This window comes from Cupressus sempervirens, chromosome 8 (genome assembly GCF_028749045.1).
Source record: "Cupressus sempervirens isolate cs-2001-9-10 chromosome 8, ASM2874904v1, whole genome shotgun sequence".
Lineage (NCBI taxonomy): Eukaryota > Viridiplantae > Streptophyta > Pinopsida > Cupressales > Cupressaceae > Cupressus > Cupressus sempervirens.
This window is the reverse complement of record NC_143125.1, coordinates 159,883,302-159,909,290: the sequence shown is the minus strand read 5'-3', so window position 1 is coordinate 159,909,290 and position 25,989 is coordinate 159,883,302. Positions and strand designations below refer to the sequence as shown.

General features: G+C 29.8%; 1 protein-coding gene across 1 annotated transcript; it reads right to left on the bottom strand.

The window, feature by feature from the left end:
- Positions 1 to 23,173: 23,173 nt before the first annotated feature.
- Positions 23,174 to 23,764, bottom strand: LOC149542050 (uncharacterized). Its single transcript, XM_089795681.1, has one exon. The coding sequence runs from the start codon at positions 23,762 to 23,764 to the stop codon at positions 23,174 to 23,176; it is 591 nt and encodes a 196-aa protein (XP_089651807.1).
- Between the last annotated feature and the right edge of the window lie 2,225 nt (positions 23,765 to 25,989).

Sequence of the window (25,989 nt, the reverse complement as noted above, 5' to 3'; positions counted from 1 at the left end):
TCAATCAAAGCAAATGCAACTTTCTTCACCTCCTCTATCAGTTGATAACCAAGAGTACGTGTCGTGAATTGCAAGGTCTTGGTCAGGAACCAAGTGTTGTGCTTTTCAAAGGTTTTCTGCAGCACTTCAAAAGTCATCATGGCCTCGTGGTTCTTCATGAGCATGGTTCTTGAAAATATGCCACTTACCAGGGCATTACCAAACCACAAATCATAATTCTACATCACCCATTTCAATTTATTATCAGCCCAGTATTCTGGCTGAACCACCTTGATAGCGATAATTTCCAGTCTCAACAAAGATTGAAGGAGATCCATGGCATTGGATAGAAAAATGGAAACCAAAGTTGAAGGAAATAAAACATTCCTTTACGGATGTAGAAAAAAGATCCTCCCGAATTATGGTTCGAATCGCATGACGAATGTTATGGGAATGCACAATAAACATATTGTCCAAAAGCACATCCTCTAGAGGGTGAGAGAGTGCATCTTCATCCAATTTCAGATGAAGCTTGATTCTAAAGTTTTTTGGAAGAATGCTACAATGGAATTGATGGTAGGAATCGCATTTCACACATGATTCTTGAGGGAATGACATTCTGGAAGCAATTTGAATGGCAGGCACACCAAGCTGGATAGATTAACACTTGAATTGAAGTCCATTCCACACATTTAAATAAATCCCTCAACATACACACACGAGAAGTGGAGTACTTGCACTCATGTGTGTAATAAAGAGGGTACCATTAAATCAGAAACCATTTGCAATTTGAGAAGGGCATAATACAAATCTGACGCCCCTAAAATTGAAGAATGAGCAAAATAATCTTTTGCCATAAGTGTTGGATTTAATTTTTCCAAGTCCAAAATAATCATGCTTCTTCTTATATTCTTTGTACTATTTTTTTAATCAAATCTGATTGATTTGGTATCTTTAAATATATATTTTATTTGATGCTTTTTTTGCTTATGGTTTTTCCTTTCCTTTATTTAATCTGTCGATGTTGTTTATATACACTTATCAACCCTTGAAAGGTTGTGAGGTGTGGTAGGGTCAACATCTATAATCCTTTCATCAAGCATTCAGTTATAATTTTTATTTTATTAAGTTAATTATTATTTTTTATTTAGTATTCAATTATTTCATGTTTCTTAGTTATATTTGATCATAAACTAATATTATTTATGTAAATTTTATTTGATGATATCTAGTTATTCGATTTCTATTATTTATTTAATTATTCTATTTGTTTATTAAATACTTTGAGTTATCATATCATATCATCTTATTTATTTATATCTTATGAAATCTATTATGAATAGATTGTTACGCTAAGAGGTGTTCTATACAATCACAGCACAAATGCCTAGTATTCTCCATCAATAAAAAAGAATTGGGAGCGGTTACAAACTTCTAAATTAAATATTAATTATTAAATCATAAAATAAAAAAGAATTCTTGAAATAATAGTTGGCCGAAATAATAGGAAGCCAAATGGAGGCTGAAATAATAGGCCCGAAATAATAGGGCCCGAAAAAGTAGGCCTCGAAAAAATAGGGACCAAATAATAGGACCCAAAAAAATAGGGGCGAAATAATTTCAATATGATTTTACTTTTTGTTAAATATAATTTTGCATGCACATTCATGCTTATTTTTTGTGGGGAGTGGGAGAATTTGAAACAAATTCGTGGAATGTGAAGAGACATCTGTTGGGGGATATGATGAGCCTCTCATAAGTTATAAAACAAAGGCTCCTCATTTCATTTTCATTTTATGTTTTTGCAGGAAGGAAGAGGTGGAGGTTATTGGAGGATTAGATTGGAGTTTTTGAATAGGAGTAGATTGAAGTTTTGGAGTAATTTTTTGCAGGTGAGATTTCTATATTTTTTTTTACATTTTCATTTAGATTTAGATGTAGATGTAAATTGAAATTCAAAATTAGTTATAATATTCTACTTTGATTTAGATTTCAATTTTAATTAGTTTCATTTAGATTTAGAATTCTATTCATAACTATTTAGGCTTGCATTTAATAGTTTAGTCTTGCATGTTTAATTTAGATTTAGATTTGTATTCAAAATATATTTGATTTATATATTTTATAATACTTTTCATTTACATATTTTAAAAGTGCATGTTTCAAATTAGTTTTATATTTGCATGTTTCATATTAGTTTTAGATTTGCATATTTCAAAATAGTTTTGGTTTGCATGTTTTAGATTTGAATGTTTCATAATAGTTTTACATTTGCATGTTTCTAAGTATTTATATTTTCATGTTTCAAAGTATAATTTTATCATTAATGTGGATGAGAATGCCACCATATCAATACAATTTGTATTTTATTAAAGCTAATGATTTATTTAAAGTAGATGAATCATATATTTAGTATATATTTTATCATTATTGAATTATAAAATAAAATAAAATTCTCAAAATAATAGCTCGCCAAAATAATATTAAGTCAAATGGATGTCGAAATAATAGGGCCAAAAAAGAGGACTCAAAAAATAGGACCCGAAAAAATAAGGCCAAAAAAAAAAACCCAAGAAAATAGGGCTAAAATAACTTAATTAAAATTTTAAATATAAAACATTTTCTTTTTGTTAAATATATTTTTCCATGCACATTCATATTTTTTTTTTATGAGGAGTGGGGGAATTCGAAACAAATTTGTGGAATGTCAAAAGACATGTATTGGGGGATATGAGGGTTCTCTCATAAATTATAAAACAAATGCTCCTCATTTCATTTTCATTTTGTGTTTTTATAGGGAGGAAGAGATGGAGATTATTGGAGCAAATTAGAATTTTTAAAGAGGAGTAGATTAAAGTTTCATATAGTTTAGCCTTGTATGTTTGATTTTGATTTTGGATTCAAAAACTATTTGATTTAGATATTTGATAATACATTTCTTTTGCAGATTTTTAATGTGCATGTTTCAATTTAGTTTTACATTAGTTTTAGATTTGCATATTTCAAAATACTTTTGGTTTCCATGTTTTAGATTTGTATGTTTCATAATAGTTTTATATTTACATGTTTCAAAATATTTATATTTTTAATGTTCCATAATTAAATTTAATCATTGATGTGGACAACAAGGTCACCTTATCAATAAAAAATTTATTTTATTAAAGTTAATGATTAATTTAAAATAAACGAATCATATATTTAGTTTATATTTTGTCATTATTTAATTAGATTATATATGTGTTTTATTTAACTATTTTTCGTAGTGTATATAGATTTTTATTAATATTTATGTTTGTAATGTTTGAAAAGTGGAAGATAATGACACCATATTTCAAACAATACAATCTAACTATTTCATTTGAAATAGTTTTGATTTTTATTTATGTTATTTTGAACATTATTCATTTGAAAGAATTTATGTTAAATATTAATACTTTTTCATTCTGATTATTTCCATATGTTGATTTTTGTTTATAAGTTTGCAGGTTATTATTTGATTTATGGATACCTCGAATAGAGAATCAAACATTATTGGATACTAGAGCTTGACTACTTCAATGATCTCAAATGATTTCTTCAAGATCGAGTTTGACAAATGCCTACAAATAATTAAAGAGGCACGCACAACTATAATTAAAGTTGTAGAGAAGCAATATTTATAATTGACTATGTTGAGGAAATGGAAGAAATGCATATGGAAGATGCATAAAAATTTATGTGTGACACATCTACAAAAGTGGATGGGTTTCCCTCAATGATGAAAGAAGTATTTCACAATCATTGTTCAAATAAAGGTCGCAAAAGAATCCAAATCATTGAAGAATGTGACATGTATTTACACCATCATAGATATATTTTTTGTATATAGTTCATTCTTGTCTCCGGTTTCAAATTTTTACTTCTAATTAATTGTATTGGCAGTTTTATTTCTCCATTGTTCAATGTAACTTTCATGGAGAAGAGAACAAGACAAAATAAATTTATTGTTGTACAAAAAAATTATTCAATGGATGTGGCTATTAAATATGTTAATTAAGAAAGAAAATCATAAGTCTAAATAGATTCCTTAATGATAGGCATATTTATTGATTACAATTCTTAATGATTGCAATAAAAATTGCATTAGCATTATTAAAAATTCAACAATATATAATGTTCTCACATCATCATGGAGAAATAATTTTCATAAAATTGACTCTTATATATTCTTTCACACTTTTAACATCATCTAAATTGTTGTGTTGGGACTTATAATTTCCCTTTCACGAATTAATTTTTCCACAATTCGAGTCATTTGTATAACATATATCCCAATTATTCCAACACTATACCTAAATCTCATACTTCCCTTAACCGTGTCCCTTATTTTAGTGTACCATTTAACCACTTATTAACCCTAACCATAACACCAAGTGTCATTTAAATGAAATTGTAAACCTTGGATCCTATTTATAACTCTTACTCTATATATGATTGTACTAATCATTTAGTAAATTATATACCTTAGCCTAACCCTATATGTACAAGTAACTAGAAATAATATTATATTTTTTATAAGTGAGAATATGTATATACACACACCCACAAAGAGAGAGAGAGAGAGAGAGAGAGAGAGAGAGAGAGAGAGAGAGCATGCCTATAGACAAGAAGGAGCTCATAATATGTTTCTTATAGAGACATGTTTTATGGAGAGAGAGAGAGAGAGAGAGAGAGAGAGATTATGAGGTGTATCTAGAGAGAGATTAGGGGTGTATCTAGATAGCATAAAGGGGGAGAGAGATTAGGAGGAGTATCTAGAAAGCAGGGTGAGAGAGATAAGTGGGTGTATCTAGAGATTAGAGAGACAGATTAGGGGGCATATCTAGAGACTAGAGAGAGAGAGAGGGTATATTTAGATAGTGGGGGAGATATTAATGGGTGTAGTTAGAGAGAGAGGGGGGACAGAGAGAGGGGGGGGAGGGACTACATTATTAAAAAGGTTAATAACTTGTATCACAATAGCACTAATCATGGGCACTATAATAGAACTAACCCACATTAAAATTTAACATGTTAGTTATCCTAACACCAAGATAAAGTGTAATAATAGCACTAACATCAGCTATAATATGATTAGTAACCCAAAAATTACCTTAACCGCAATAATAACACAAACCCTAACTCTAACTCTAACAAGATAATTCTAATTTTAACCCTAACCCTAACCCTAAATCTAACTCTAACTCTAACTCTAACTCTAATTCTCCCCCTAACCCTAACCTTAACCCTTTATAATCCTAAATATAATGCTAATTCTAACCCTAACCCTAATTCTAGCCCTAAACCTAAGTCTTACTATAACTCTAATCCTAACTCTAATTCTAATGCTAACACTAATTCTAACCCTAAATCTAACCCTAATTTTAACCCATATTCTAACTCTAACCCTAACTCTAACTCCAACTCTATCTCTAACCCTAACCCTACTCCTACCCCTAATTCTAACCCTAACCCTAACTCTAACTCTAACCCTAACTATAACTATAACTCTAACTCTAATTGTAACCCTAACACTAACCCTAACTCTAACCCTAATCCTACCCATAATCCTAATCCTAACACTATATATAATGCTAATCCTAACCCTAACACTATATGTAACTCTAACTCTAATCCTAACCCTAATTCTAATCATAAACCCAATCCTAATTCTAACCCCAACTCTAAATCTAATCCTAAATCTAACCCTAACTCCAACCCTAACCCTAAATCTAACCCTAACCCCAACTCTCTCTATCTCCAACTTGATCCCTAACTCTAACTCTAATTCTAACCCTGACCATAACCCTAACCCTAGCCTCAATTCTAGCCCCAATTCTAACCCTAACACTAACACTAACACTAATATTAAAACTAACACTAATTATAACCCTAACCCTAATTCTAACCCTAACTCTAACCATAACCCTTATGCTAACCATAATCCTAGCCCTAATTCTAACCCTAGCTCTAGCTCTAGCTCTTCTTCTAATTCTGATTCTAACTCTAACTCTAGCTCAAATCCTACCTCTAAATCTAACCCTAACCCTAACCCTAATTCTAACCCTACCTTTATTTGTAACCCTAATTCTAGCCCTAACCCTAATTCTTACCCTTACCCTAACCCTAACTCTAACTCAATCTATAACCCTAATTACATTTGTAACCCTAATTCTAACTCTAACTCTAATTGTAACTCTAATTCTACCCCTAATCCTAACCCTAACCTATATAACTGTAATTCTAACCCTAACCCCAATTCTAGCTCTAACCCTAACCAATTCTAACCCTAACTATAACTCTGATCCTAACTCTAACCCTAACTATAACTCTAACTCTAATTCTTACCCTAACCCTAATTCTAACCCTAACTATAACTCTAATACTAATTCTAATCCTAATTCTAATTCTAACCTTGATTCTTACCCTAAATCTAACTCTAACTCTAACCCTAACTCTAACTCTAACTTTATCTCTAATTCTAACTCTACCCCAATTCTAACCCTAACTCTAACTTTGAGTCTTTTGTAACCCTAACCCCAATATTAACCCTAACCCTAACTTTGACTATAAGCCTACCCTTAATCCTAACCCTAACAATGTATATAACTCTAACTCTAACCCTAACCCTAATTCTAATATGAATCCCAACCCTAACTCTAAATCTAATCAAGTAACTTTAACCCTAACCCTAATCTAACCCTAACCACAACTCTATCTCTAACTTTAACTCTAACTCTAACTATAATTCTAATGATAACCCTAACCCTAACCCTAACCCTAATTCTATCCCCAATTCTAACTCTAACTCTAATTCTAATTCTAACTCTAACTCTTATACTAACACTAATACTAACACTACCTCTAATTTTAACTCTAACTCTAATTGTAACCCTAACCCTAATGTTAACCCTAACCATAACCCTAACACTAACCCTAACCCTAACTCTAACACTAATTCTAATCCTAACCTTAATTCTAACCCTAAATATAGCCTTGACTCTAACTCTAACTCTAACTCCAACCCTTATTCTAACTCTAATTCTGACTCTATCTCTAACCCTAACCCTAACTCTTATTCTAACCCTAACACTAACCCTAACTATATTTGTAACCCTAATTCTAACCCTCACCCTAATTCTTACCCTTACCCTAACCCTAACTCTAACTCTAATCCTAACTCTATTTGTAACCCTAATTCTAACCCTAACCCTAATCCCAACTCTAACTCTAATTTTAAACCTAACCCTAACCCTAACCCTAACTCTAACCCTAATTGTAACTCTAACCCTAACCCTCACCCTAATTCTTACCCTTACCCTAACCCTAACTCTAACTCTAATCCTAACTCTATTTGTAACCCTAATTCTAACCCTAACCCTAATCCCAACTCTAACTCTAATTTTAAACCTAACCCTAACGCTAACTCTAACCCTAACTGTAACTCTAACCCTAACCCTAACTCTAGCTCTAATTGTAAACCTAACCCTAACAAGAACCCTAATGCTAATTCAAACCCTCTCCCTCACCCTAATTTTCATCCTAATGCTAACCTTAACTCTAACTCTAACCCTAACCCTAACCTTAACACTAACCCTAACCTTAATTCTAACCTTAACCCTAACCTTAACTCTAACTCTAACCCTAATCCTAACCTTAACACTGACCTTAACCATAAACATTAATTTGTCCCTAAATCTAAGTCTACCATAATTGGACTCTAACCATAACCCTAACCCTAACTTTAATCCTGGCTCAAAACTTTACCCTAACTGTAACTCTAGAACCTTAAACCTTGCTCAAGCCCTAACCCTAACCCTAGCCCTAATATAACCCTAACCATAACCATTACCATAATTCTAACCCTAACCTTAACCATGAGCATAACTCTAACCCTAAACTTAACCATAAACATAACTCTATCCCTAACTCTAACTCTAAATCTAACTCTACCATAATTAGACTCTAACCCTAACCCTAACCCTAACTTTAATCTTAACTAAAACCCTAACCCTAATCCTAAATCTAACCTTAACCCTTACTCAAACCCTAACCCTATCCCTACAATAACCCTAACTTGAGCCCTATAATAACCGTAACCCTAACCATAACCATAACCAAACTCAAACCCTAACTTTAACCATAAGCATAACTCTATACCTTAACTCTAACCCTAAATCTAACTCTACCATAATTGGACTATAACCCTAACCCTAACCCTAACTTTAATCCTGACTCAAACCCTAACCTTGACTCTAACCTTAACCCTCACTCAAACCCTAACCCTAGCCTTACTATAACACTAACCCTAACCATAACCATAACTCTAACCCTAACCTTAAAACCATGACCATAACTCCAAACCTAACCTTAACCATAAACATAACTCTAATATGAACCTTAACCATAACTCTAACAATAACCATAACCATAACTCTAACCCTAACCTTAACCATAACTCAAACCCTAACCCTAACTCCAACCCTAACCCTAATGCTAACCCTAACCCTTATTTTATCCCTAAGGTTAACATTAACTGTAATGGTAACTTTGTCCCTAACCATGTATCTATGTTTCACTATAAAATTTTACATTACAATATGCTAAAAATAAAATTACTTTTTTTAAATCTAAATTAAACTTCATAAATTAAATTTTAAAAAAATAAAAATTTGAAGCATAATTTTATAGTAACTTTATACAACTCTAATTAAAATTAATTAACAATTTTATAATAACCTTATCAAAATATAAATAAAAAGTAAATATTTTTCCTATTGCACCGCGATTGCCACTAGCTTTTATATATATAATGCCGAGAGTAAAAATTTTCAAGGTGCTTTTTTTTTCATAAATCCCAATTTTGATTAAAATAACCTTGGGATTAAATAAAAATAGGTGCCTCGAGAACAATTACTCTCTGCGTAATATATATAGGTATATATAAGCTAGTCATATATTTATTTGTTAATATTTAAACTATTATGATTTAATGTCAAATTTGATTATTAGAGGGGATATTACAGGTGATGTCATACCTTTTAAGAAGACATATGATGTTGTACATGTGGCTGAATTATTCTTTAAGGAAGTGGTAAGATTGCATGGATTGCCTAGAACTATTTTTTCAGACAGACTAAATTTACTAGTTATATGTAGAGGACAGTTTGGAAGAATTTGAATGCAGAGTTAAAGTTTAGTTATATATTTTATCCACAAATAGATGGACAAATTAAGGTTGTAAACAAAAGTTTGGGTAACCCATTGAGATGTTTGGTGGGAGATAAGCCTACTAGTTAGGACTTGATTTTAGCACAAGCAGAGTTCACATACAACAATTTTGTGAACAAGGGTACTAAGAAGACACCTTTTGAGATTATTATAGGAATGAACCCTAAGGGAACTACTGAATTGAGAGATTTGAACCTTGAGACAAAGAGAAGTGTAGAAGCTGAAGAATTTGCAAATTTCATGAAGACTTTACATGAGGAAATTAAAATGGACCTAGAAGATAGTAATTTGGAATACAAACATAGAGAAGATAAATAGAGGAGACATGGATCTTTTGGAATTGGTGATGATGTAATGAATTAACTTTAATAAAAATAGATTTATGGTTGGTACCTACTGTAAGCTAAAGATGAAGAATTTTGGTCCTTGTAAGATTTAAAAGAAGTTTGATAGTGAAAATGCTTTTGAAGTTGAATTACCAAAAGACATGGATATTTCTCCTATATTCAACATTGTAGAAATCTTTCAGTATTTTGAATTAGATGATAAGCTGAAAAGTAACTTGGATTATCCTAAGAAGAAAATAGATAGCATTGAGAAGATCTTGAGTAGCCGAATAAGTAAAAGAACCAAAGGAAAAGACTACATGGAATACCTAGTTTAGTGGAAAGACAAACCAGTTGAAGAGATTTTATGGATTATACAATTTGAGTTGGATCTTTATGATTCAAGTCAAAATATAAGTCATGCTTGATGTGGACATCAATTCTTTATTAATCCCAGGTGTTTGATGCAAGAGCATCTTGGCTCTTTGAGCAATCTAGCATCAACCAAAAAAAAGTCTTGTTTTACTATACTTGTCTGTTGTTCATGAAATAGTCATTGCTGCTTTGTTTTTCATGTTATGTGTAGTGCCTGCCCCTAGGTTGCATTTTTTCTGTCATTGTCAAAGCTCTTTTGGAGCTAGTTTCATGTTGATGGTTAGCAACATTGTTTTGAGGCCATCTGATATTGTGCTATGGATTCCATTGATATGTGATGAGATTACTTAGACTTTACATTTCATGTATGCATGATGATTATTTTTAGTGTTTGCAGTTATTAATGATGATTAGTAAGATGATTTATTATCGCATGTGTTTTCTTATGGATACTTACCCCGTACTTGCATGTGTATGGTGTGTGTGTTTGCTTTGTGTGTTTGCTTTTGTATGACGTGTCTGATGTGGTTAAGGAAGGGAGTCGTAGTCACCTACTAGTCGGGATCTACATGATGCACCACTTCCTGCCATTGCATGTTTAGTTAGTATATATTGTGCTTGTACATGCATGGTTTTTATACAGGTTGCAGGTACCGGGTATCGACTTCCCTGAATTGCCAGGATGAGCGTGCCTTATCACATTATCTCAATAATAAGAGAGGGGAGATAATTCTCAAGTCCAAATCCCAACTCTTTAAGCCATTTATTCTAATTGAAAATTAGGACAAGTATCTGAGTTGAGTACCCTCCGAATACGTTGGATAACGTAATTCGTGACATAAACCCTTGGTTTGATTTTGTATGTAATTTGGCTATGATGGATTTTCATATTTTATTCTTGTGAGTCTTTAGTGTATTTTCTATTAGTTAAGCCTAATTAAAAGTTTAATTAATGGTTTAATTTAATGGAAAATTAATATGGTATTTAATATTTATTTTATTTAATTAATTAAGAAATTAATTAAATAAAATAATTAAATTTGGAAATAAAAGTTACAAGTTTAAATATGGAATGTGACAATATTTATTTTAATAATAATATATTTAGTGTTCATTTTCAAATAAATGACTAATATTATTATTAAAGCTAATAAATATTTTAGCAATTAAGTTTTGGAAAATGAAATTTAAAAGTGAAAAATATATTTAAAATTATTGAAAGATTCTAGATTTCATGTGATTAAAATATAAATATATTAAGATTGAAAAGTGGAATTATTAAAGTTAGTGCAGGATATTTAATAAATTAATTAATTAAATTGGAAAGAGTAAAGTAAATATTATATTAATGATTGTGCATTATTTTAATATTTGCTCACATAGGAGTTGGCAAATTCTCGGGAGTTGTCATGTAGACAACACAGGAGTTTGCACTCTAAGAATGCATAAGTTGTCTACACTTAAGAGTTAGCATTTTATTTGAGCACATGGTGTCTACAACCTTAAGACTCATCTAGAAGGTTGGAGAAGACTCATGCTTGGTTGTCATGCTTATCTTCTAGTTGTTTCTAAAGACACTCTAGATGCATCTTAGAGGCCTTTAAATAGAGGCTCTCCTAGTGTGTTTGGACAAGCTTAATGGAAGCTACAAGCTTCAAGCAAAAAACTGGAAGCTTCAAAGCTTACATGCATTTGAAAAGCTCATATGCTTCTACATGCTCATATATTTTCTACATGCTTCTATGCTTCGTCTAGCACTTCTAGTCACTTGGAGGATTCAGTTGGCTTGGATCTTGGAAGAATTGTGAATGTTGGAGAAGGAAGGGATTCTCTATGGACTTCTAAGGCATGAAAAATTAGCATCAGTGTCCAGGTGCACTCGTGATAATCACATAATTTATTTTGCACTCTTTCTCTTCCTGTCTTCATCGTGTCTGCTATATGTGTCTGGATATTCTTTGTGATTGGATCTGCAATTTTGAAATTAGAATCTAGATATGTTATTTGGTTGAAAAGAAAACAATAGAAAAATCTTAGAACCAATTAAGGAAGAAATTAGATCTAAATGGGTTTGGGTTCGAATTAGAATCAAATTGAAATAGATTTGAAAATGGTTTCAAGATTTATTGCCAAATCTATTAGTGAAATTATTGGATAAATTTAGAGAACAATTATTTTAAGAAGAAATTCTTAATTCATCAAAAAATTGTCCTGTCGCTGCCCCTTGGATAGACCCGAACTCAGTCATTCATAACTTTTTATCGTGATTGAATTTATTTGATCCCTCCAATCAGAATCGGCGCAACTTGGCCCTCTCTAACATATTTCAATTTCAGCCCGATCCAACGGTTCATTAAGGAGATATGGCCCTCGTACTGGGACTGTTTTATTCAAGGACAGATATTTCTCCATTTCCCATAACCAAGAGTTCTTTATGTTTAAACTTCACAAAAATAATAATTCAAAGCATGGAATGAATTAAAGATATTATTGTAATCTTTCCTTATTAGAATCTTATTAATATGCATTAGTTTTATATGGTTTATTATCTAATCTAATTAAATCAAATTTAATTAAGATTAGTTAATAGTAGAAGAAGTGTAATTAATTATTAGTCAATCTAAGTAAATGAATTTTTAAATGAGAGAAAATTAAAAGAAAAGAGATTTTAATATAGTTTATATAGTGGACTTTTTATAATGTATATTAAATACTATTTAATATATATTAAATAATTTAGAGATGGTAATTTTATATTACGTTTTTAAATGAGGAGAATTTAATGATAATGGATTAAGATTTATTTGGCATGGAGTCCCTATTATAACATTGTTATAATTTGAATTACTATGGTATTATTAATACGTTATATATTATTAACTAAATTATTGATATACCTTAATAGTATTAAGAGTTAGCTAATGAAGCTTATGTAAAGTTCTCTAGATCGATTAATAATAGTTTTGATGAGTTTATCATTTATTAATGTTTGTTGGATCTAACAAACTATTAATAAATAATAGTATAAATAGTTTAAATAGTTATCAATAATTACGATCAGAGTTAATCTAGAAGAGATTAGTTAATGATTGAAGTACTGTAAAAGATATTAATCAAATTGAATTGGTTAATAATTTGGAGGAGTATCAATTAACTAGAATTAATTAGATTTAATTAATAAATATGTTATGTAATAGAGATTTAAATTGATAAAAATCTTTTAACGAGATTGTTGAAAAATATTGATATCGAAGTTGATAAGTCTTATTCTAATAACTTGAACAATGACCTTAGATATTTTAATGGTGAAGACTTAGTAATATTTAATTGAGGACTATTAGAGTGTTAAAAAGGTCATGGATTGTGTACCTATGTTAATTGATTGATTTAATTGATCATTTTATTTAAGTTATAATCTTCTTATTCGAAGACTAGTAATTTGCTCTCTTATAATTTAGATGAATGATGATCCTCTGATTAAGTTGAAGTAACATTAAGAAGAGTTATTCAATTAGAATATGGATCATAGTTAAATAAAGATAAAAATTTAATTAAAGGTCAATGATGATCAGTTTAATGAGTAAAGTATTTACCCTTAAGCTATTCTTAGAATATTATTTTAATGATGGAAAGAATAATGCTATCGGGGAACAAACGGGTTGACTTGTAGGTCAAATGATTAAACTTAGACACTTGAAGTATACTTACAAACAGGAAACAGGAAACCTCTACACTTAACTCATCCATGTGATTTTAGTAAACCAAAACATGTGTTTGCATTGTGTTTTTTATATGCTTCTTTTTTTGGGTTTTGGGTTGACTAGTGTTGACCAGTTTAGGACGTCTACCAGAGGCTCGAGGGTTATGATTGTGATGTCATGATGATGTCTTAATTCTGATCTTTATAAACCCAACTGTGGTTATGTGATGGTATGCTCTATGAGATGATTGTATTACTGATTGTTATTGTTCATCAGTCTTCTTAAATGAAGCTGAGTTATTTGTATCTGAGACACTTGAGCTAATCATTTTTGAGTCATCAATCAGTTATCCTTGGATTGCTTTCCAGTCGCCTTGATGGGACTGAAATGTTGATTTATTTCTTGATGATGTCATATTGTGACATGTTTTGACTCAACCATTTTGGAGTCTTTGATCAGTATTATTTTGAGATATTCTTGGTTGTTGGATAAGAACCAATGGATATTGTGATTCATATTGGAGATTATATTTATGAAGTTTATTTTGTGGAGCTTTTATGTGTTCTTGGATGGGAGAACCATCTTATTATCAGGTTTCCTGTTAAGGAACCGAGTTTGATTTTTATGAGTGTTGTGGTATGGGACACAACTGTGGATTTATGTGCTTAGGAGAGGTTGTCTAGGTACATGACTATGGGAGTGGCTTGCATAGGGATCTGGGGCCCAAAGTGGTCAGTACCAGGGTAACCTAATGCAAGTTATGTAATAAGTGATAATCTAGTAATTAAAATTTATGGGGGGGAACACACTAAAAAGATAAGTTAGAGATATTTAAACCACCCATGCCTTGAGTGCTTGTATAGACTAAGGATGGGAGAAGTGCCTCATCTTCTTAAGAGGGCTTCTTGGTTTCCACATGTGCCACGTTGAGGGTCCGGGGTTCAAAGTAACCAGTCTAGGGTAACTCAACGCTTGAGGGTCCGGGGTCTAATGAGAGACCAGTCCAGGGTAACTCAAGCAGCCATGTGATGACACTCCCTAGTATGTAGCCTAAGTCTCCTCTATAGATTTTGTGTACCTTTGGTGGTGTACTTATTGTTGTGCCTCTGGGATTAGATGTCGGTTTTGTGTGATTGAAACCTTTGAGTTAGTATACTTTTAGGATTCCTAGACTTATAGAATTTTATGCTATGTGATTTTGGATAGCCTGTTTGGGACTTGAGATTATCTCCTCAGCATGGTGGTAGTGGACCATTTAGGTTCCACGCGGTCGGGTGGTAGTGTATTTTCCACTCTTATCATTTGAGATCCATCTGAGACACCGTGGCTGATGCTTTCTTGGTTGGTATTTATCTTCATTCTATTCTTGGATCATTATGATAGATGATGTACCTTATGATGGATGTATTTACTGGTATGTTTCTTACATTGATGATTTGCATATGTTAGATGATGATATCTTATGCTTTATTTTACATGTTAGTAGGATATTTTTAGGAGTGACATTCCTACTATGATAATATCGATGATCTCTTCGGTGCTTTGGAATGTTATGCACAGAGGGATGGCTAGGATCCACGATGGTCTAATGATGCTATTAACGGTTGGGAGGAACCATGCACTTAGTTATTTATGTTTGTGATATATGATTATCTTTTATGATGGATGTTTATATCTTTTGTGATTATGTATCATGTATGACATGTGGTTTCATTTACTTTAATTGCATCATGAATTAATATGTGATGTTGATGTACTTTATTTACACAGATGTTTATTCTTTTAAGCCTTTCATACCTTGTAACATGTACAGTGGATGATTGAGCTAAACTAAAATGTAGTTACAAAAAGGACACTTGTATATGGTTTTAAAATGTTGGATGTATCATTGTTATTTCATAAGGATGTGATGTTAGATGACTGGTTGATTTAGATGTAATTCAACGTTAAGGGATCTTTAAAGAATGTAATATGTTATGTTGTGTTTACTTTCAGTTGGATGTTACTATTGCTTCCGCAGATGTTATGAATGGTTTTACTTTCATGTTTTAAAAAAAAATGTTTGGCAAACTTTAGGTTAATTCTTTGAATCCCTTGGCGGGGCATTACGTTATGTACATTTTTATTAATGTTGAGGTCCCATCCTAGATCCTTGTCCTAACCATGTGGATTTTATGCTCTATATTTCTCAAGTTCTATATTGTTCTTTGTGGTCTTGTTTTCCTGTTGTTTTCATCTTGTGTAGCATGTTGTTTCGATTGGCACAATTTTTATTGATTATGTGGCATCTTGTGTAGTTGGAAGCCAACTCCTAATACACGTGTGGACCCACCTTTAAATGCACATTGTTTCATATTGTCACTTGTGTGGATTTTGGTTTACTCTTCCAAGTATGGACCTATATTGTAATTAAATGCTTGACTAGATGACTTGTGGCTTAGTTAGCTATAAAAGAAGTTTGATTAGATGTAGGAAAATGAGGAATGATAAGAATGGGGAAGGACAATAGGAAGATTAGATGATAGAAGATAGAGGATGTGAGCTAAGACTTTGTGATTATATATTTCTCATTTTGTATAAGGTCACAACCTGGAAGGCCTCACAGCCGAGCATGTTGTGGTTTCTTTATATGTGAAGTGAAATAATTACACATAAAATATGTTGCATCTAGCCTTGTGTTCTTTGTGGTTTCATTGATCTATGTATAGCTCTTGTATGCATCTCTAAGAAGTGAGTGTTATAGGTTTAAGTTGACTTTATTCCATATGTATTGATATTTCAGTCTCTCCTTGCATCAATTATGTATGCCAAACCATCAATTTACATAAACATAATAAATTTATTCTAAAATTAGTTTTACATATTAGGTGCCAAATTGTCAATTGCTTTTTATATTTGAATTGTTTCCAATGAGAGATATCAAGTTTGAAAAGTCCATGGTATTCATTGTCTACTATAAAAACAATGTTAAAAATGGTTAACCACTTTAACAATATTTATTTTATAATCTAAAATATATGATAAACATTTTTTACCACAACTTAAATAGTTTGAAAAACACTAATTAAAAATCAAATAATAGTAAATAATAAAAGATAATTTTCTCCTATAAAAGGAGCCCACTAAGATATCTATTTACTAGCACTTGCACTGAGCCAGTGCAAGTGTATAATCGATAGGCAAACATATGTAGCTTACCAAATTATAACTTCTTATTATTTATTGTTTGATCCCTTACTTCCGTGAGTTGCTACAAAATGTACTACCAAGCACGATTTGACCCATGCATGTTTACAAATGTTATTTTTTTGTTTTGTTTTATTCTATGTACTTCAAATTAACTCGTTAAATGGGGCACTATGTTGGATAAAATAAATTAATTATTATATGTTCCATTCAACATAGTAATTAAATGTAAATAAATAATAATATAGCACGTGTTCAAATGTTTAATAGAGGGAATTATATATATTATATATATATATATATATATATATATATATATATATATATATATATATATATATATATATATATATATATATATATTCAATAATAATTCCCTCTAAGCAGTAGGGATATGGAACAGGGGTATGCCTCTGGGTTTTCTATATTTTAGGACAATTGTCCCGGACAAGACTGGAAGTTTTCTTCGCCGTTCTTTCCTACCAGTGCTCGTTTGAGTGGAGGACATGTAAAATTTATTTTATAATAAAATATATTATGGCTTCGATCGTTTACCGATCTATATATATATATTGAATAACATTATATTAGAAGTGCAATTTCATCAATTCAAACTTTTATGAAGTTTATTTAAAACAAGGATGCAAAGCGTCTAATTCCTGCCGATAGAAGAATATAATATGAATTTTATGCAATAGTAAAATGTATAAAGTCTCTAAAATAATTTGAAAATAATATAAATTTTATACAATAGTAACTCTAAAATAATTTGTTGCATTTTGTGTATAAAAAATTAAAAGCCCTACAAAAGAGCAATCAATAACAATAGAAGAAAACAATATGAATTTTATGCAATAGTAAAATGTATAAAGTCTCTAAAATAATTTGAAAATAATATGAATTTTATGCAATAAATCTGAAATATTTTGTTGCATTTTGAGTATAAATTTTTTAAATCTCTACAAAATAACAATCAATAAATATATTTTTATGAATTATTTCAAATATAATCAGAAGAAAACTTTATAGTTGTAAAAAGTAATTGAATAATAAATTATTATGATTGGACAAACAAATAAAAGAAAAAGTTGCACTCCCTATTGTAGCACAAAACAACCACTCAAATTGTTAATAAATATTTTGTGTTAAGTTATTTTAAATGCAATAAATATGAGAAGTTTACAATTCAAAAAGTAATTGAGTAATAAAGTGTTATAATTGGACAAACAAATAAAAAAGTAAAAGTGCATTGAATGCTATAGTTTACTGCCTACGTAAGAACTAATAATTTATTAAATAGAAAATGAATACTTATAATTGAAAAAATATATTATAACATTAAATAGACAAATAAATTTAGTAGAATGTAGGAAAATTATATGTTAAAATTAGTCTATAAGATACAACCCTATGCCAATATTATTTGTATTTAATCATCAAATAATTTAACATTTAATTTAAATTTGTATGATTGAATACTAAATCATTTAATGATTACATAAAAATAATTTTAACTTAAGATTGCATGTTATAGAGCAAATTCAACATATAATTATCTATTCTTACACGATAATAAATGCACTTGTCTATTAAACTTTATAATATATTTTGACAATTAAAAATATTATTAATTTTTATTTTCAATTAAACTTTATCAAAAAGATTAATAATTTATATAGTGACTTTTTTTTGAAATTATTTTATCCTATGCAAGATGCTCGTTAAATACAATAATAATTTTATGCCTCATTCACCCATATAAAAGGAAATAGTAAATAACTATGAATAATATAACACTTGTTTATGCAATAAATTTTTTTTTAAAAAAAATTTGATAAGATTATATCAAATAAATGTATTAATATATTGAAAAAAATGTTACACATTGTTAAATATGTTAGAGAACAAAATACAAAAGTCCAAAATAAAAATTTGATGTAAGCTAAGTGTTGTTGGTATAATAGTAGAGTATATACAAATAATTGTACTAATATATAAACTCAAAATCTTAAATGAGTGAGAGAATTTAAAATACGGAGAATTTGCATGTGCTATTAGTCCCACCTACATAGGGTGGAGACTTATGTTTTTATTGACTTTTATTTTAATTTTCCAATTCGAAAAGCTTCTATTGAAAACATTTATATAATGTTTGTTAATTTATTCGAGAATTTATATTTTAGAAGATAAAGAATTATTATAACATATTTAAAAGAAGAATTCACAAATTTATAACTTATTATAACATTTAGGATTAAATGTCAAAAAAAGATTGAATTAAATAAATATCTATTTTTGAACCCACAATTCAATTTATTAATTACATTTTTTAATATAAAATTATATATATAATATTATATTTAATTTTTAATTTTACTTTTCAAGTTAATTATAATATCATAGATCTATTTTAATTTTTCAAAGCAAAATTAATAGTGCTATAGTTCTTAAAGACAAATCAGTTAAAATGTGAGTTCTACTTTTTACTTGCTTATTAAATTTGAATCAACCCTTATGAATCTACGACTAAGCAAAATTAATGAAGCAATTTTGTTTTAAATGTTGAATATTTTATAGTTATTTTTTATAAAATATTAAATTATTATTTTATATAAAATTATATATATCATATTTTGCAAACATAATGCATTCAAATTATTTTGCTAACACCCTAGCAAGCTAAGCCAAAAATGGGATGCTTGAAATAAGATATAGAGATCATCAAACAAAAAAATGGAACTAAATAATTTTGAGTTGTGCTAGTTGCAAATGCATTAATAGGTACATATTTTAAAAAGTGGTAAAACTATAAAGGCACATAAAATTTGTTCAATAAAATTCATCATTGAGACTTAGTCTAATTTTTTTGTCTTTGCTCTAGCCAATACAAATTATTATAAGCAATACAATAAATACTTCATTTAAGATGTATGGGCATTGATGATAGTCTATGATTCTAAATTTCTTGGACAAAAATTGGAAAATATTTATAAACCTAATAAGCTCATCTATGGTAAATGTCCATATGTATTTTTAAAAGGCATAACTAGACAAGACAAATTTTATATGAAAATATGTCATCTAGACAAAGTAAAGGTCTTTTAGTCCCCAATAAAAATTAAAATGTGTAAAGTACAAACTACAACACAAAATACAAATTATCAAAGAGATCAAAGTTACACCTTTTTATCAAGCAAACATTTTTGGTTCACCTTTTTAGCAACTAAAATTTTCCCATTTTGAAATTATAACTTCTACCAAAATATTTGTCCTCACAAAACTTTCAAACATAAAATTAAGATAAAACAACATGATCACTAAACAACTTAAGTCTAGGGCCATAATATTGACATTGCAATGATGCATCAATTTTTTTAACCATTGCTAACCAAAATTCCAAGGAGGCACCATAGTTAATCACCTTGAAAATCCTTGTGGGCCATCTTGCATCAAATTTCATATAGGACAGAAAATTGTAAAATAAGAAATTTAAAAAAATAAAGATACCTAAAATTGTGTCGCGTTGAAAACTATGTCATCATTCCAAATATGACAATTTTAATTGGACTTTATGAAACAAAACAACTTACTAAACCTCTAGTTCCTTCAATTGGATGCCTCAAAAAATTATTTAAAATGTTTTTTTAGTACATATTGAACAAAGGGAGTCAAGTTACATATATAGTTTACAAGCACAACTAATGCTATAGAAACAACCAAAGCAAACTAGACAATTGTAGCTAAAATTAGAACACTAAACATAAAAACTTAGATGCGTGAACCCATTAAAAAATGGGGCTCATGAAGTGTGTATTGGAGTCCAAATTCTAGTTGAAAAGCAAGCTAAAAGATGCTTATGTATATATTGGAGTTCTTAAAATGATGCTTACGAATATTTTAGATGGTTATCAAGGGTGGTGGTTGGGAGTATGATTGTGACAGTTGATGCATTTAAGTGGAACAAAACAATCTTATGTACCAACACTGAAAATTCAATATTGATTACTAAAAATTATAAAGCAAATTTTTGAACATGAGAAGATGTATTAAAAAATTCTTGCACGTTATGAGATAATAATACTTCACAAGTATTTTACAAGATTATGAAACAATAATACTTTAATTTTGATTATTGTATTGCAGATTTGAATACAAGCAACAGAGATATCGATCTCTAAGATGCTTTGCACTATTGTTTTCTATACACTAGCTAATATATACTCTATATGTAGAATACGTCGAGATGCATCGAAGCATTGAATTTTTTTTTAATGTATAATAAAAATGAATAATGAAAAAATTCAACGCCTCGATGCATCTCGGCATATTCTACATATAGAGTATATATTAGCTAGTAGCAGTCGTGGCGTGCATAACAAATTGAATAATTAATTTGATTTTGTTTCAAATATAACTTTACAATTTATATCATGGTTAGGTTTAGTATTAGGATTAGTCTTACCATATATTATTTATTATAATAATTAGAGATAAGGTTTAGTGTTAATGTTGGGTCTATCATCTTGTTTAGAGTGGAAACATGCTTAGCATTAGTATTAAAGTTAGGGATAGGGTAAGGGTCAGGAATTGTACTTATATTTATGATTATAAAAATTTAGTCAAGTTAGAAATAAATTTTTGATCATGATATGTTTATAATTTAATGTTAAGGTTTATTGTTAGCATTAGATTTATGTTAAGGTTTATTGTTAGGGTTATATTTATGGTTAGGGTCATAATTTATTTTTATGGTTATGATTGTATTTTGCCTTTAAATCAAAGTTAATGTTATGGTCAGGATTAAGATTAGAATTATAATTAGGGTGATTGAACAATTAGGATAGAGAATATTTAATATGTTTATGATACAATAATTATTATTATACTTCAAATACTTAAGATTAGGATTAATGTTAATGTTAGAGTTCAGATAATGGACAATCTTGAGATTTAAATTATGTTTAGGATTATGCATATAATTAGAATTTTGGTTCGAGAGACATGTGGATTTTAGTTTATTTTTGGTGTGTACATTATAAATAACACTCCATCTATATTTTCCACATCCATTTAATGCTATCTATTTTAGAATTTTATTAATGATACATATTATATAAATCTATACAAAAAAAATGGCTAGGTTTAGGATTTATACATGATGGTTAGGTTTATACATAGAATTAAGATTTATTATAAATAAATTTAATGTTTGATATATTTGTGTTACCACATATTTGTCGCTTCCATATAAAGTAATATTTTGATACCAAACATATTAGAAAGTCATGCATATAGACTTATGAAAGTATAGCCTACACATGTTTTGAATATAGAGCTATGAAAGTAACTATACACATTATGTGAAGAATTAAAAAAATTGAATTTCATTCTATTGTAGTATAAGTTAAAAAAGAATATGGAATATATTTATAAAAACCACATATATAAAAAAAAAAAAAGTTGTTGATTATCAAACTTACACAAATCAAAGAGAAAAGAGATGTTCTAATATAATCATATTTAATAACCAATAAGTACCACAGGTCAAATAAGTAATAACTATATGTAAAGCACTTCGCCATAATGATGTAAGTACATGACATATTCTTCAATGATCAGATTGGTATTACGACCTTTATTTGTGCAATGATCACAATGAACTTCTTTCATCATTGATGGAAATGCATCTGCATAATGAGATGCCTCACGTACTCTTTTTGCAACATCCACCATTTTCCATATTTCTAACTCATCAGGATCATCAATCGTTAATGCCATGTGTTCAAGAGTTTTCACGATACCTTTGCAGTACTCTGTAACCAATCTTACACATTTATCAATATCAAATTCAAAAAATGTATTAGAGTTTACAGAGCCATTTGGGCTTCCAATAATGATTTCTGATTTATTTTCTGAAGCATCCATTGTTTTAGTTCTTTACTACAAAAAAACTAAAAAATAGAAAATATCAGTATTTCAAAATTATAAGTTTAAAATTAACCATAATTTGTAATAAAGTAAGAGTTAAAATAAATAATGTTTAGTACTACATGTTGTGCAAGAAATATTAAAAATACTTAGAATAAGAGATTTTTTTTTTTACCAAGTAAAAATATGAAAATGCAATTTTTACCATTCAAATAATTAACTCAAGTACAAAATAATGTATTTGAATTACCAAACTTATATAATATAAATAAATGAGCATTAGATTTTATCACCAAGCATTTGGATCAAGAGACAAATTATAATAATATTGTTCGTTATTTTGAGAAGTACAAACCACCAAAATTTATTGATAATGTCTATAATATATCAAAAAAATAACAAAAATGTGTTGAAAAAATGCACAATCTATCAAATAACTTCTAAGGTTCCCAATCGGCTTTGTTCTTCCTTTCTTCTAGCAACTTGCTTCCCTGCCTTCATTTTTTCATAGCTGTCATAAGTGAAGGGTGGCATAATTCTTATTCCTTGCAAAGATTTGACACATGATATTGCCACAAATGTGAGACCAGTTCTTTCAGTGGGACCTATATCAATAGTAGTTCTTTGCAGTGTTAGCCCTTGTGACTTGTGTATATTTAAAGCCCATGCCAATCTCAATGGAATCTGCTTTATGTTACCCTTATCAATTGCAGGAATTGGAACTCTCTGAGGATGATGATCATCGAAAGGAATTCTAGAGTAACTATCAAAATCCACAAGTACATATGATGGCGGTAGAGGTGGTGCACTTCTAGGTCTATATACAATACTTCGAACATATCCTAATGCTCCATTGACAAGACCAGCTTTAATCCATAGGTTTGAAGTTAGCATCACCCTTGCATCTTTACTAAGTAGTAGTTCCATGTCCAACTCATCACTTCCATCTCCATCCATAGAACTCTGTGTTGTTTTAACAGCAATGCTTCGTGCAATATGGTTTGCTAATGATAGTAGCATTTTCTTATTATGATTATACACATTTTCATTTGTTGAAAATAAATGAACACTGCTTTGAAACTCCTCATTTTCTGTAATACTCATGTTTGAATTACATCTTGACATAAGTATCATCCAATCCTCTAGTGTGGGGTTTGCATCCCTTATATTTGATAGAAGAACACAAAATCTTTCTTGCTCATTGCTTTGTCCATCTTGTCTAAATATGTGATTTAAAGTAACTACAGTATGGAATTCTTTCCATAGTAGCTTTGCGTGCCCTCTACTTTCATATATTGGTCTATCACCAACTGGAGGCAATTGTGCCAAATCTCCAACCAATATGATAGATATCCCTAGAAAAATATTGAAAACATGTTATATGAAATAATATTACTTTGGCTTTAGTTTTCTAATAGTAAGGAAAAAAAAGTAAATTAGTACGTGAATCTCTTACTCTAAGAAAATGAAATACTAAACATACCTCCAAAAGTTTTATGGCTATTTTCTGGGAATGCTTGTTGAAGACAAGAGTCTATGTTTTGGATTAACCTCTCTCCAAGGAAGCTCATTTCATCTATCAATATGTATTTTACATTAGATAATTCCTCTTTGAAATGTGCAAGTCTTGTTCCTTGTAGCTCAGTGAATTCTTTAATAGGTATTTTCAACTTGGAATGGATCATTGATGCACCAATGTTGAATGTTGCAACACTTGTCGGTGCAAGTAGAAAGAGAGGAGAGCATTGTGGAAAGGATGCTTTTTGTAATGCTTGACTTATTGCACCAATCAAATATGACTTCCCTATTCCTGCTATCCCTTAAATTATCATGTGTAAGGGTGATGCATCTTGACATGTATAATAGTGTGACATTATAATGTTAACTGCTTTACTTTGTTGTTCACTGAGCTTTTCATAGTCCACACATTGTGGCATCTCATCTAGTATAAGACAACCTTCATTTCTCATCAAGCTAATGAAATTTATAGCTTCATTTGCATATTGTTCACTTTGAAATTCTTGAGACCAATTTGTTTGTCGATCAATATCTCTTCTCCCCAACATATCAATCTCTGAAACTTGCATAATTTGAGCATGTTGAAGTCTAGATAAAATCTCCCATTCATTCTTTGTAGTAGTGCCTTGCACATTGTCATTTTCTTTAGATTCTGAATCAGACTAATTTTCATGATTATCTTAATCTTGTCTTCTTTCAAGGTGCCATGGATTATATTTGAAGTTATCCCATATTGCAACTATAGAATCATCATTATTGCCAATATCTATGTGAATGTTACGAAAAGGTTTATAAAGCAATAATTCTGAATAGCAAAAATCAATCCAATTTTCTGAGTCATGTGCAAGAATTGAGTAAAATCAAGGAAAGACTCTTACAATAGCTGACTTTTTCCTTGGACTCCATTTATCGTCACCTCTCTTTTTCTTGTTATATATCCATGATTTCGCAACATCAATAAGGCACAAAGCTTCCATAAAGTGTGGCCTATTTCTATAAGCATCGATGAAAGATATGGTGTATTCCTCATTTTCTTCATCAACATTTAGGTCTACACGTTTGAATACTTCCTTTGAAACATTCAAGTTGACAAATACTCGACTACTTTGCACCAAAGGAAGCTCTAGTAGCATATGACTTGTTTCTTGTGCGCCAATATCCCTTTCTATCAATGTTTTTGTGAGTAGTCTCTTATAAGATTTTGATGCTAAATCATCAGGATTTTCTACATTTGCTAGTCGAAATAACATTTGATAGTATGTCTCTAAACTTCTTTTAGCTTTGGTTGCATACTTTACAATATACTTAATCACCGCATGTTTAGACATAATAGGTTGCCAATCAATATTTTCTCTCCAAAGTTGTAGTATGTAACGGTTATATGAGTTAACTCTATCATCATTTCTGAATGGCTCAAATATTTTTTCACCAGTTTCTAAATCTTTCTTTAGTCTAGATCCTTCTAAATTCAATGGCCATGGTGCATTATACGTATATTTCATTAATATAACATTTTGATAAATATAATGCTATAGAAACAAAGAATAGTATTAACAATTGAAATAAATTGAATCAATTAGGAAACACACGTACCTACAAACCAGTTTTCCTCTCTTTTTGTGTAGGCATGCACCTTCTTTACACATTGTGTGCCTCTGTACAATATTTAAAATCTCATCATAATCATTGTTGAAATCACTCTCAACCAATTGTCTAGTGTTTTTTAA

Excerpts from the sequence above, each read along its gene's own strand:
- LOC149542050 (XM_089795681.1), bottom strand. The coding sequence starts at position 23,764 with ATGCTACTATCATTAGCAAACCATATTGCACGAAGCATTGCTGTTAAA.